Here is a 10,922-nt window from a genome sequence, read left to right as displayed (position 1 = left end):
TTACCCTCATGTTGTTCCAAAGCCGTGAGACCTCCATTTATCTTCTGAACACAGTTTAAGATATTTTAGATTTAGTCCGAGAGCTCTCAGTCCCTCAATTGAAGCTGTGTGTACAGTATACTGTCCATCTCCAGAAAGGTAAGAAAAACATCATCAAAGTAGTCCATGTGACATCAGAGGATCAGTTAGAATTTTTTGAAGCATCAAAGATACATTTTGGTCCAAAAACTATGACTTTATTCAGCATTGTCTTCTCTTCCGTGTCTGTTGTGACAAGAGTTCAAAACAAAGCAGTTTGTGATATCCGGTTCGCAAATAAATAATTCGATGTAATCTGATCTTTTTGAACCAGTTCACCTAATCGAAATGAATCATTTTAAACGGTTCGCTTCACTAATACTTAATTAATAATTAATCCACAAATGACTTAAGCTGTTAACTTTTTTTAATGTGGCTGACACTCCCTCTGAGTTCAAACAAACCAATATCCCGGAGTAATGCATGCACCCAAACAGTACACTGACTGAACTGCTGTGAAGAGAGAACTGAAGATGAACACCGAGCCGAGCCAGATAATGACTCGTTCACAAATTGGGTGAACTAACCCTTTAACTTGCTGATTTAAAGCGTGGAATTATTATATTTAAAGGCATTTAAAGTAGTTAATTTTAATAGCCTATATGACAATGTCTTTTACCTCATAATTTGAGATGCATTTGTGTCTATTATCATCATTATTATTATTATACTAGGCTACATATTATTTGTGACAGCTTTTGTATCTTTTTTTTCTGGGAGTGTGAGGATGTTCAACAAAAGATCTTATGGCTGAGATACCTTCATCTGATCAACTTTTGCATGTATATCCTTCACTGCTTATGATATTCCACAATTCTGAGCTTTTACTGAGCCAATGGTGGTTGGGGTTATTTAAAAAAAAAAAAAAAAAAACACTTTTTGAAGCTGCAATTGGTGGGCAGATTGTAATGTGTGTTTTTGACCAGCTATTTCCACTTTTGATTTAAATTATACAAAGAAATTTACATCACAATAATGAATAATACAATCTTTTGCTTAAAAAAAGGAAGTTTATCCCACTGCCAATTCTGTTTAACAAAGGCATGAGAGTTTATTTGATAAAGAGTTGTAAAATGTAGGGATGTTAAAGAGAAGAAACTGATTTTAGCTTTTGGGACTAAATGTCAGTGTTAATGGGTGGGCTGTTCTAATAGTTGAGCTCTGAGTAGGTTAGACCATACAGGACCTTAGTGGGACCCCATATGACATCTTTACTGTTTTTCCCCACTCAGGACAAGCCAGAAAAAAAAAGAAAGAAACCTACTTCGAAAACACAAATCACTTGATGTTTAGTCCAAAAAAAGTGTTGTTTCACAAGCAGTGAAGTACCCTAATCACAACCTGGATTGAAAATTCACATAATGTTGTTTTAAAGACCCATAGGCATTGCATAAAACACTAGTACCTTAAAGCTTTCTCTCAGTATGTGAGGAGGAAAATTATATAAAAATAAATAAATGAATAAGTTGCTTTGGTTTACCATGGTGTGTAAAAATAAATCAATAAATCAATAAATAAAAAAAAAAAAAAAATATATATATATATATATATATATATATATATATATATATATACATATATATATAAATAAAAAGTATATTGTGTAATAGTTTAAATGTGTCACCTAGACGATAGCATACATGGAATTATTTATCAGTGTTTGATCCTACATCAGGTTTACATTGATGGAGAGTACTATTCCATTCTTTTATGTGGCTCTATACATTATGTAAGTTGCTGATGAAGTAACTATGGTGTTGGGATTGATATAATCTGCTGTTATTGTTGCCATGATGGAGGAGACCTGCATGAAGCCTGATGAAAAGAGTCTGGGTCTAGCATACATTACAGTAACTAGCTAATAATACTTAACCATAACTTAAGCCCTACTCAATGAGTATTGCTCCTTCGACAAATCATTTTGGGTCATATCACTTTATAGATAGTAAGGATGTATCAGGAAGTCATGTTGAGTAACAATGTGCTACACCCAATCAAGATCTGGATAACAACTAATATTGGGTGAGAGGATGATGTACACACAAAACTAATTTAGAGTCGTCTTGTTTTAAACTCAGGAACTGTTTCAATTCAGTGCATGAGTCTTTAGATTGAACAGCTCTGGCAGAAACATATTTCTGGTTGATCAGTTTTATTATCATGATGTGGTAAGTGCAAGAGATACAAGTACAGGTTAAACAGGTGCATTACTTCAATGTATTCTTTATCTGGATGATTTAGAGAAAACTCAAAGACAGATTGTTCAAACTGGTGCGTGAACTGAGTACAGAGCTTAAAACAGTCTGCACAGGTAAGTCTGCACTCAAAAAAATGGTTTTCCGGCACTGTTCGTTTTACACATATATGTTTTGTTAAAACAACACAAATATATTTAGTTTTCCGACAAAACACAATTGTATTGTGTTTAATCAACTTAAAATGTTTAATTTTACATTTTACTTAATTATCAATCGTTAAAGTAACGTAAAGGGTTTAATTTCGTGATTCAAAAAAAAACCGGAAGTGACGATTTCCAACGCATTTGATGACGGTGTGGAGGGGAGCAAGAGGTATCAGTCAGGTAAGAAAATCTAAAGTTTTTATTGTGTTAAGTCAAAGTCTTTAATTTCTCTTAGAGTTTCTGTTTTGAGGTGCTTTTGTTTTGCAGTCTAGTATTGTGTAATCGGTTTATTGCACCGTTAATAGATGATTTTGAAGCGTTGGGAGATGTGAAAGCGCACGACTCTCTGTAATGTATTTACTTTAGTATATATATATATACACTAGGGCTGAAACAATTACTCGACATTATCGACAACGTCGACGATAAAAATAAAATTTTCAGCAAATGTTTTTGAGTAACGTTAGTGGTTTGATCTCGTATCTGCCTGATTTGAAAGCCTGCATTAATGCAGTTTGACCAGTGTGGCGCTGTAGCGCAAGATTGTAATACACTCTCCTGATTCAATTAAAAAGAAGAAGATAGCACTTCAGTTTGAGGCAAACCGACCCGATCCGAACCTTGGATGAATATGTAAATATATACTGCACGCCTTCCTCTCAATAACTGCATAAACACAACAAAAAACTGACCGCGATGTAAAAGCAGCTCTTAAGAACACAGAGATATGGATGTTTGCACGAACTCTGAGGTTCTCCAGGCACTCCAGTAAAGAAAAGTCCAGTCACGTTTATTTATATAACAGTCCTTTATGCAATCGATAGCTTTTCAATATTAAACATGAAAATACAGAGTAAGTGTCGCTAGAATTATAACTTGATTTCCTTTTATAAAGCAGCTCTCCGGTATGGAGCTAGCTAATAATAAAATCATTTTATAAGTGGGGGAAATATTTCATTAAAGTCTTAGTTCTGCGCTAGATCAAACAAAACTGTTTTGATTATCATAACCCAATAAGGTATTTTAAGAGAGATTGTATTTATTAATAAAATGTTTATCCAAAAATAAAACGTCCTATCACTTACCTTTACTTTATATTATACATATGGCTTACAATAAGAGATGTTAAGAGACAGAATGATTTGTCATTCAGCTACTTCCTCATATAACTAATCAAATGGCGAATAGGAGTTTCTCTCTTATCTCATTTTGTGTGCCAAATATATTTGTATAAATTAATTGTATTAGTAATACATAATGACTTTAAAAAGTGGAAGTAATTACCTTTATTTGTTATAATATGTATATTTTAACTAATTGCAAAAGATAAATAATCAATAAATGTCCAACCATGAGATGTTGACCGAGTTTTGAGAGCCCTGGCTCAGCACAGTGGGAGTATTTGAAGCTTTGTTTATGAACATGGCGGTGTGGTCATACAATGACTTTAAACCGGACACTACTCTGAGCTGTTCACATTATACATATGCTCCAGATATGTAATCAGGTCCTCCTTTAGGAATGGTAAACATGACACTATTCATCACTCACACAAATAAATCACTTAATATTTTGATCATTGAATTGGTTTTTGCTGTTCAATTTTTTTTTTTTTTTTTTTGTAACACATTGCACTTCATGTGTACAGGTTTGTGCAGAATTTGAGACATCCAGAATTACCATAGGCCCATTAGAATCAACAATCTTTGCCAAACTTGATTCGGACTGCAAAATTTACGAAGATGTTTTCATACTGAAGAAGAGACCTTGGACAAATACTGAAACCCTCTTGGTGCCCACTACACAGGTAAGAACAACTGCACTCAACACAACCTTGTATTAAAACATTATTCTCTCACTGGTTACTGGAAATTGACAAAAAAAGACAGATAAGATAAGGTTTATTAATACAATAAATACAAAATATGTGGTATATCTATAAACTGATAGATTTATTTTGATGCAAGGCAGGGGTGTCCAGACCTGCTCTAGGAAAGCCAGTGTTCTGTGGGGTTCAGCTCTAACACACCTGCCTGGAACTTCAGGTAAGACTTTTTTGTTTTAAAATTCCCAAGAACCTTGATTAGCTGGTTCAGGTGTGTTTAAATGGCTAGATCACCCAAAAATAAACATGTCATTATTCACCCTCATGTCGTTTCAAACCCGTAAGACCATCATTCATCTTCAGAGCACAAATTATGATATTTTTTAAGGATGCCCTGATCATGATTTTTCATGGCCGATACCGATTTCTTTTACAAGCAAACTGGACGATTTTTTTTTTTTTATCTTTAAGCAACAAACAAGAAGGAAGGACAGTCCACAGTCTACAGTCCAAAATTGAGGGAAAGCTCAATAAAGCCCCTTTCACACTGCGATTCCGGCAAATACAGATCCCGTAACGACACGTGACATCAGGGCGTGACGTGTAATGCACGAGTCGAAAACATTAGGCATGTAATACTTTCACTGAATCTGGCGAACGATCTCGGTGTCACCGTGGAAAGTGAGGAACTAACTGATCTCTGCTTCATACAGTTTGCACTTTTTTTTTTTCAGTGAACGTTGATCTTCCTTCAAAACAGCCAGTAAAAGAGTCACACGATAATGTCATCACTACGACACGGCATTAGATCTGGCTTTTGTTCACACAGCGCTTGTCCCGGGATTGAACCCAGCAATGTTACTACGTCCCCGACCCGAGTTCAATGCTGGAATCAATCCCGGGATGTGTTTGCTTTCACACAGAAGTAATGTAGTCGGAGCATGCGGGCGCACTTCCGGAAAAATCGGCTGAAAAAAATTCCAAAGACCGGCCGATTACCAATTGCGTATTTAAAGCAAAAACCGTCTGGTTTCCAATTTATGGCCGGTCAATTGGTGCATCCCTAATTTTTTTATGAAAATGCGAGAGATTTCTGAACCTCCATAAAGGCTGCAATGCAACTGAAATGTTCCCAGAGTCATAGTAAGGACATCAGTAAAACAGTCCATGTGGCATCAATGCTTCAACCACACTTTTACAAAGGTACAAGAATACATTTTGTGCAAAGAAAACAAAAATAGCGACTTTAATCAACAATTCTTCTCCAAATCACATATTCTGCCATTATGGACAGTAACAAGAGGCATGAACATTGCTTTCCTCTGCGTGTAATCAAGGCTCAGTGCAGGCGTGTTGTAGGTCAGCAGCACCATGTGCATGAATTATTTACGTGCTGTTGATAATGGTGGAAGATGCGATTTGGAGAAGAATTGTTGAATAAAGTCGCTGTTTTAATTTTGTTTGCACAAAAAAGTATTTTTGTTTACTTTGTAAAATTATGGTTGAACCACTGGTGTCACATGGACTGTTTTACTGATGTCCTTACTATGTTTCTGGGTCTGGGAACATTCCAGTTCTGTTGTTAACCATACAGGGTCCAGATGTGTAACATTTTCCACTGTAATGTTTGTTAGAATCCCATCTTGACTGCTTGCCTGGATTTCCCATAAGAAGATGAATGACTGACTTTTTTTCATGTAATTTTAGAAAAAAAAAAACAAAGGCTAAATTTTGTTGTTTTCATCTTCAGACTAATGAAATTGAAGTATCCAAATGAAGACCCTAGCAGTATGGAGTATATGGTGAGTTCAAGGTTAATAAATTATTTGTTAAAGTTAATACACAATAATTTGAGTTCTCCATGCTTTTAAATACTTCTAGGATACAGACGTTGCCAGCAGTCAGGAGGTGATCCAGAAGACTCATGGGAATCTATTTGAAGCTGCATCATTGAAGACAGTCCAGCAGAAGTTGGAGTTTTAAAGGATAAAGTTCTTCAGGACCTATAGCAGTTTACAGTCTGTAAAACCATGTTACTGGGACTGATTTATGGACTGAACTTGAGCAACCCTCCTGAACTCAGGTACACATTTGGAATACTGAAGAAGTTATTTCTGGAGCCACTTCCTGTTCCTGGAATAAGGTTTGATTGGTTGCCCATGAATGCCAATTAGAATTGTATTTGCTATTTTGTGTAATTTTGTAATGTGGTTTAAACTGTATTTTACTGTGTGTAATTATTTATTGCTTGTTTAACAAATACACTTTGATCATTTGTGACAATTTGTCTTTTGTCTCATTACAAGACAAAACATACAAAAAATGCTTTGTTGAAGGGAGTAACTTCAAAAAGAAAATATTGTGTTAAAGTAACTAGAACTAATTGTGTGGAACCACTGTCCATAATTGAAATGAGTAATTTGAAACAAACCTCCTTATGTTGATAGAGTGAAACAAATTTGGCTAGATTGTAATAAACCAAAACATGTTGAGTTAACTTAACCAGTTTAAGTTGAAGCAAAGTGAATAAATTGAGTTGGTTGAACATTACTATTTCACATAGATTCTACCTCATTCAGTTGTGTTGTCACAACACAAGGAGTTTGCATAGATTCAAAAAATTCCATTAATGTTATCAAAACACAATTTGGTTGTGTGGAACCACTGTCCATAATTGACTTAAGTAAGTTTAAAGAGTCATTTTTTTGAGTGTGATTGATGAAGACTAGGTTTACATTTCAGTGTTTTCACATACTCATATTCAGTTTTTACACTATCTGCAGGCTAAGGATTCATTAAAGGAACAGTTAGTTGTATTTGCTAAGTAATTTAATAGCTCTACACACATTTGTCCATTTAATATGAAACAACCCATTAGTATGTCAACCCTTCATTGTTGTTTCACAAGCAAACTTTACATGCAAACTGGATATTTATTTACACAAATAATGGTGTGATTATATCACCAAGTGCCATGTTTTTGAATCCTGTCCTGTACATTTGATTTTTGCCATATATTCAGAAATGGTGTTGATGTCCGGACAAATGGTTCAATGCTTGTCATACAGAACATGTATTTGCGATTGAGGATAGTAGACTGTATATTTCCTATAGATTGCCATAGATAGTTTCATCTTGTGTAGTGTTGAAGTGTAAGTTCTGATAGATTGGGTCCGACTGGCTCTTGTCCTTATTCTTGGTCCTGGATTTATTAATGGTGGCGTATTGTTTGTCATCAGGAGCGTTCTGATAAACAGCATTATCCTAAATTAAAGACAGAAAGCATTATTCTGTTGCTGTTGATATGTCTTATAAGTAAGAAGGTGTGTGATTGTGTTAGCTTAGAGCTTATCATGAGGTTCCTGCGCTCCTCTCACCTCCTCGCTGTGATGGGGATTGTAAATAGATCTTGCAATAACGCATCCTGAAATAAAGTAAAGAACACAGATTTTTTTAAAGAAAAATATGCAACAAATTTGTCTAATATAAATCGTTTTTTGGCATGTAGTATGTAAATGTTCACGCACTTGATTTCTTGACTCTTGTTCTGCACAGACAAACAGTCATTAGTCCAATTGCACATATGATCACCATGATGGCCAAACCAGCAGCAGCGTAAAGAATATAGTGTAAAGGCACTGGGAATATATCTGCAGGTGAGGATGAGTTTCTGTGTTCAGCACCTGTACATTATATAGAGACCATATGGGTCAAACCACTTTGATTTGCATCACGTCATATATGTAGAATGTCATTGTATCTATAAAGGAGTTGTAACTTGCCTGCTTTTTCACCAGCTGGACCAGATGCTTTGACAAAACCTTCAAAAAGAGGACGTAACATCAGTTAATTCTTACCTTAGAAAAGCAGGCATTAAAGTAAGAGGTTTGACTACCAGCTGATGTCAGTGAGAGTGTGCTGTTCTTAGTGGTTGAAGATTTTTGTATAGGCAAGTGCATTTCAGCACTTGTTCCACGACTTGTTTGCGTTTCCAACATCCTCTGATGTGTCGCTTCCTCCATGTTTCCAGTGTTGGCTATTTGTAAGTTTCAGAAATATTTCAGACATGTCTGTATTTCTGGGGTCTGCCTAAAGAAATGCTGTATAACACTTCTTATTTTGCCATTTAGTAAGAAAAAATATGGTAGTACTGTGACCCTTCATTACTTTCTAATAGACAATCTTGCTATTAGGGATATAATATTAATACACTCTAAAAAATGCTGGGTTGTTTCAACCCAACTGTGGCGTGGGAACGAGGAGTGAGGCCAGGTGTAGTGATTGAAGATGAGCTGCACCTGCGCCCCACCGCCGGAATCGAGTCCCACGTAGGAGATGGAAGGATATAAAACTGGAGCGACTATAGTGAAGGACGAGAGAGGACCAGGCCTGGGACATTATTTTATGTTTTGGTTTTTATTTGAGCGCACCAGTCGTCCGCGAGGGGCTGGTGCGCTGTTTTGTATTTATTTTGAATATTAAAATGTTTTGATTGTGCGCCGGTTCCCGCCTCCTTCCCGATGAGTATGGAGATCGTATCGTTACACCAACTTTGGGTAAAATATGGACTAACCCAATGGTTGCGTTAAATTTGTACATTATATTTTTAACCCAAAAGTTGAGTTAGCCCAAATTTGTCCCAAAGTTGGATAGAAATAACCCATGCATTTTTATAGTGTAGTCTGGCAGTGTGATGGAATGCATAATAGTGCTCATCATTCTTACTTTTAGATACTGTCAGTTTGACTTTCGTAAATGAGTCTAAACCAAATCTCTCCACTCCACACCAGTAAATCCCAGAGTCTGACTCCTGTAGATCAGTGATGTTCACAGTGAAGGTGTTTCCTGAATCCTTCAGTCTGTATCTTCCTGTAGGTGACTGGCCAGATTTCACTAAAATATCTTTGTCTTCACATGGATCTCTGCAGAAATACTTTATATTGGTTGAAGCCCAGCCGTGGGAACATATGATTGTTATGCTTCCTTCACTGTGTCCTTGTCTAGAAATTTCGCCAGTAGATGAATTAAATTCTGTTTGATGAAATATGTTTGTTAGGGTTTAGGAATTAGTAGGAAATATTGTGTTTGTACCATCAGTTCCTCTTCAAGACTCTTTGGTTTCAGTTATTAATTTGCTAAAGTAACTTACTGGGACACTGACTGTACAGTACTTATGGTCTTATAACTTTATAATAGGAAGTGCGAATGTTTCACAACCACTGTACTTATTTCCTATAAATGTGTTTATTATAGCACAAATGTAAACCGATACAATCAGTGGAGAAATTATTTGTTCAGAGAGATCTGGCTAACAAACATGCATTAGTTCTCAGTATGTTAACTAATTGACTCTCAACTAAAGTCAACTAGAAGTAATTTGTTTATTTTTTATTTTTTTTACACATTGCTCCATTTGGGTTTTTAATTCTTACAATTTTTAACACGGATCCATTAAGTTTTTATCTTGTCAACATTATTTTTTGCATGTTTATTAGGTTAGTAACATTGACTGGGATGAAGCTTGTTTTAATAATAAAATGTTGTCATGTCCATTCTTGTTGCAAGTATCACAGAAGCAAACAAAAGATATGGTCTCTTCTTCATTCTAGTAAATGCATTAACTTTCAGTCACTGTCTCATTTCAGGCACTGAAATTAAGTGTGTAAACGTTTGTTGAACTCATTAAAGCACAAGGCTGTCTGTTCAATTTAAAAATATAATTTTTAAGTAAATAAAACCTTTAGTTGTAATTCAGTTTTTCTACTTCAGATTTTCATTTTATTCAATGTGTTACTTGCTGTTTCACAAAGTTACAAATGAATCATACTTGTAACTGTTTGTGATATTTACTAGCAATTTCTTCCGAAATGTTTTTCGGAGTACTTTAATCGCTGTAACATTTTAGCATTTCATCCAGGATTTCACACTTCATACCACTGGCTATTTAAAACCTCTTTCAAAATGTCCAGTGTGAAATATTGCTTTGCACTTCACTAAATTTAGCCTTAGCTACTGTAATAGCACGATAACCCGTAACTATCTGAGAAAAACTTTAATATGATCCTGGTTTTTAAGGCAGAGGTCTGTGGAAAAACTTGCATGCTGTTTATTTATTTATTTCTTTGCTTTCCTCATGCTCAACAATCTGAAAGTTTCTCATAATCACAAGAGTTTCTATCAAACATCTGAAGAGAACTTACCTGACAGAAACATCCAAAGCCAGAGAGCACAGAAGAATTTCATTTTGTATAATGATCCTATTATGCCTGGTCTATTCCAGTTTTTGACTTTTGGAAATGTCGGAGCTTTAAGTAAGTGGTAAAGTGTAAATATACCTATGATCTCCCGTGCGCTCTTCCTCACATGCAAGCTGGTTTCTAAAGACCCACGCACTCATATTCAGAACCTGAACACTTCCTCTTGATTAACTTTTGGTTTGAATGGATTTCCTCTTTCACACAGGACCAGGGTCAGGTTGTTTCTGCCTGTCATTATTGATCATGTAAGGTTTGAGGTGTGCAGTCTGATTCTAGGCCCATTTGAATAACCTTTTCAGAGAGAGTCATGTGCTGCCTGTACATTAGTCAGAAAGATATTTCAGTGTTTTTGAAGAAGTGG

The 10,922-nt window shown here is 35.6% G+C and overlaps 1 protein-coding gene and 1 long non-coding RNA gene across 3 annotated transcripts; one reads left to right on the top strand and one right to left on the bottom strand.

Moving 5' to 3' along the window:
• The first annotated feature begins 2,407 nt into the window (after positions 1-2,407).
• LOC128019219 (uncharacterized) lies at positions 2,408-6,587 on the top strand. Of its 2 annotated transcripts, none has more exons than XR_008185119.1 (5): positions 2,408-2,659; positions 4,128-4,286; positions 4,447-4,524; positions 6,055-6,106; positions 6,186-6,587. It is a non-coding gene; the product is annotated as an uncharacterized LOC128019219 (long non-coding RNA). The 2 variants fall into 2 exon arrangements; XR_008185118.1 differs by lacking the exon at positions 2,408-2,659 and adding an exon at positions 2,666-3,112.
• Positions 6,588-7,018: 431 nt separating this feature from the next.
• LOC128019194 (CMRF35-like molecule 7) lies at positions 7,019-10,708 on the bottom strand. Its single transcript, XM_052605299.1, has 6 exons — positions 10,505-10,708; positions 9,030-9,335; positions 8,087-8,125; positions 7,832-7,987; positions 7,682-7,728; positions 7,019-7,568 (listed from the first exon to the last, which is right to left on the bottom strand). Exons 1-6 carry the CDS (start codon positions 10,545-10,547, stop codon positions 7,413-7,415), a joined length of 747 nt encoding a protein of 248 aa, XP_052461259.1. The 5' UTR covers positions 10,548-10,708; the 3' UTR covers positions 7,019-7,412.
• Positions 10,709-10,922: the final 214 nt, after the last annotated feature.

Source organism: Carassius gibelio, chromosome A1 (assembly GCF_023724105.1).
Source record: "Carassius gibelio isolate Cgi1373 ecotype wild population from Czech Republic chromosome A1, carGib1.2-hapl.c, whole genome shotgun sequence".
In the NCBI taxonomy this organism is placed as follows: Eukaryota; Metazoa; Chordata; class Actinopteri; order Cypriniformes; family Cyprinidae; genus Carassius; species Carassius gibelio.
Note: the sequence above shows the minus strand (reverse complement) of the source record. Positions and strands in the feature narration are given on the sequence as shown.

Excerpts from the sequence above, each read along its gene's own strand:
- LOC128019194 (XM_052605299.1), bottom strand. The coding sequence starts at position 10,547 with ATGAAATTCTTCTGTGCTCTCTGGCTTTGGATGTTTCTGTCAG. Across the intron at positions 7,988-8,086 it reads TCCAGCTGGTGAAAAAGCAG|GTGCTGAACACAGAAACTCA; the intron begins GCAAGTTACAAC and ends TATAATGTACAG. Across the intron at positions 7,569-7,681 it reads ATCCCCATCACAGCGAGGAG|GATAATGCTGTTTATCAGAA; the intron begins GTGAGAGGAGCG and ends TCTTTAATTTAG.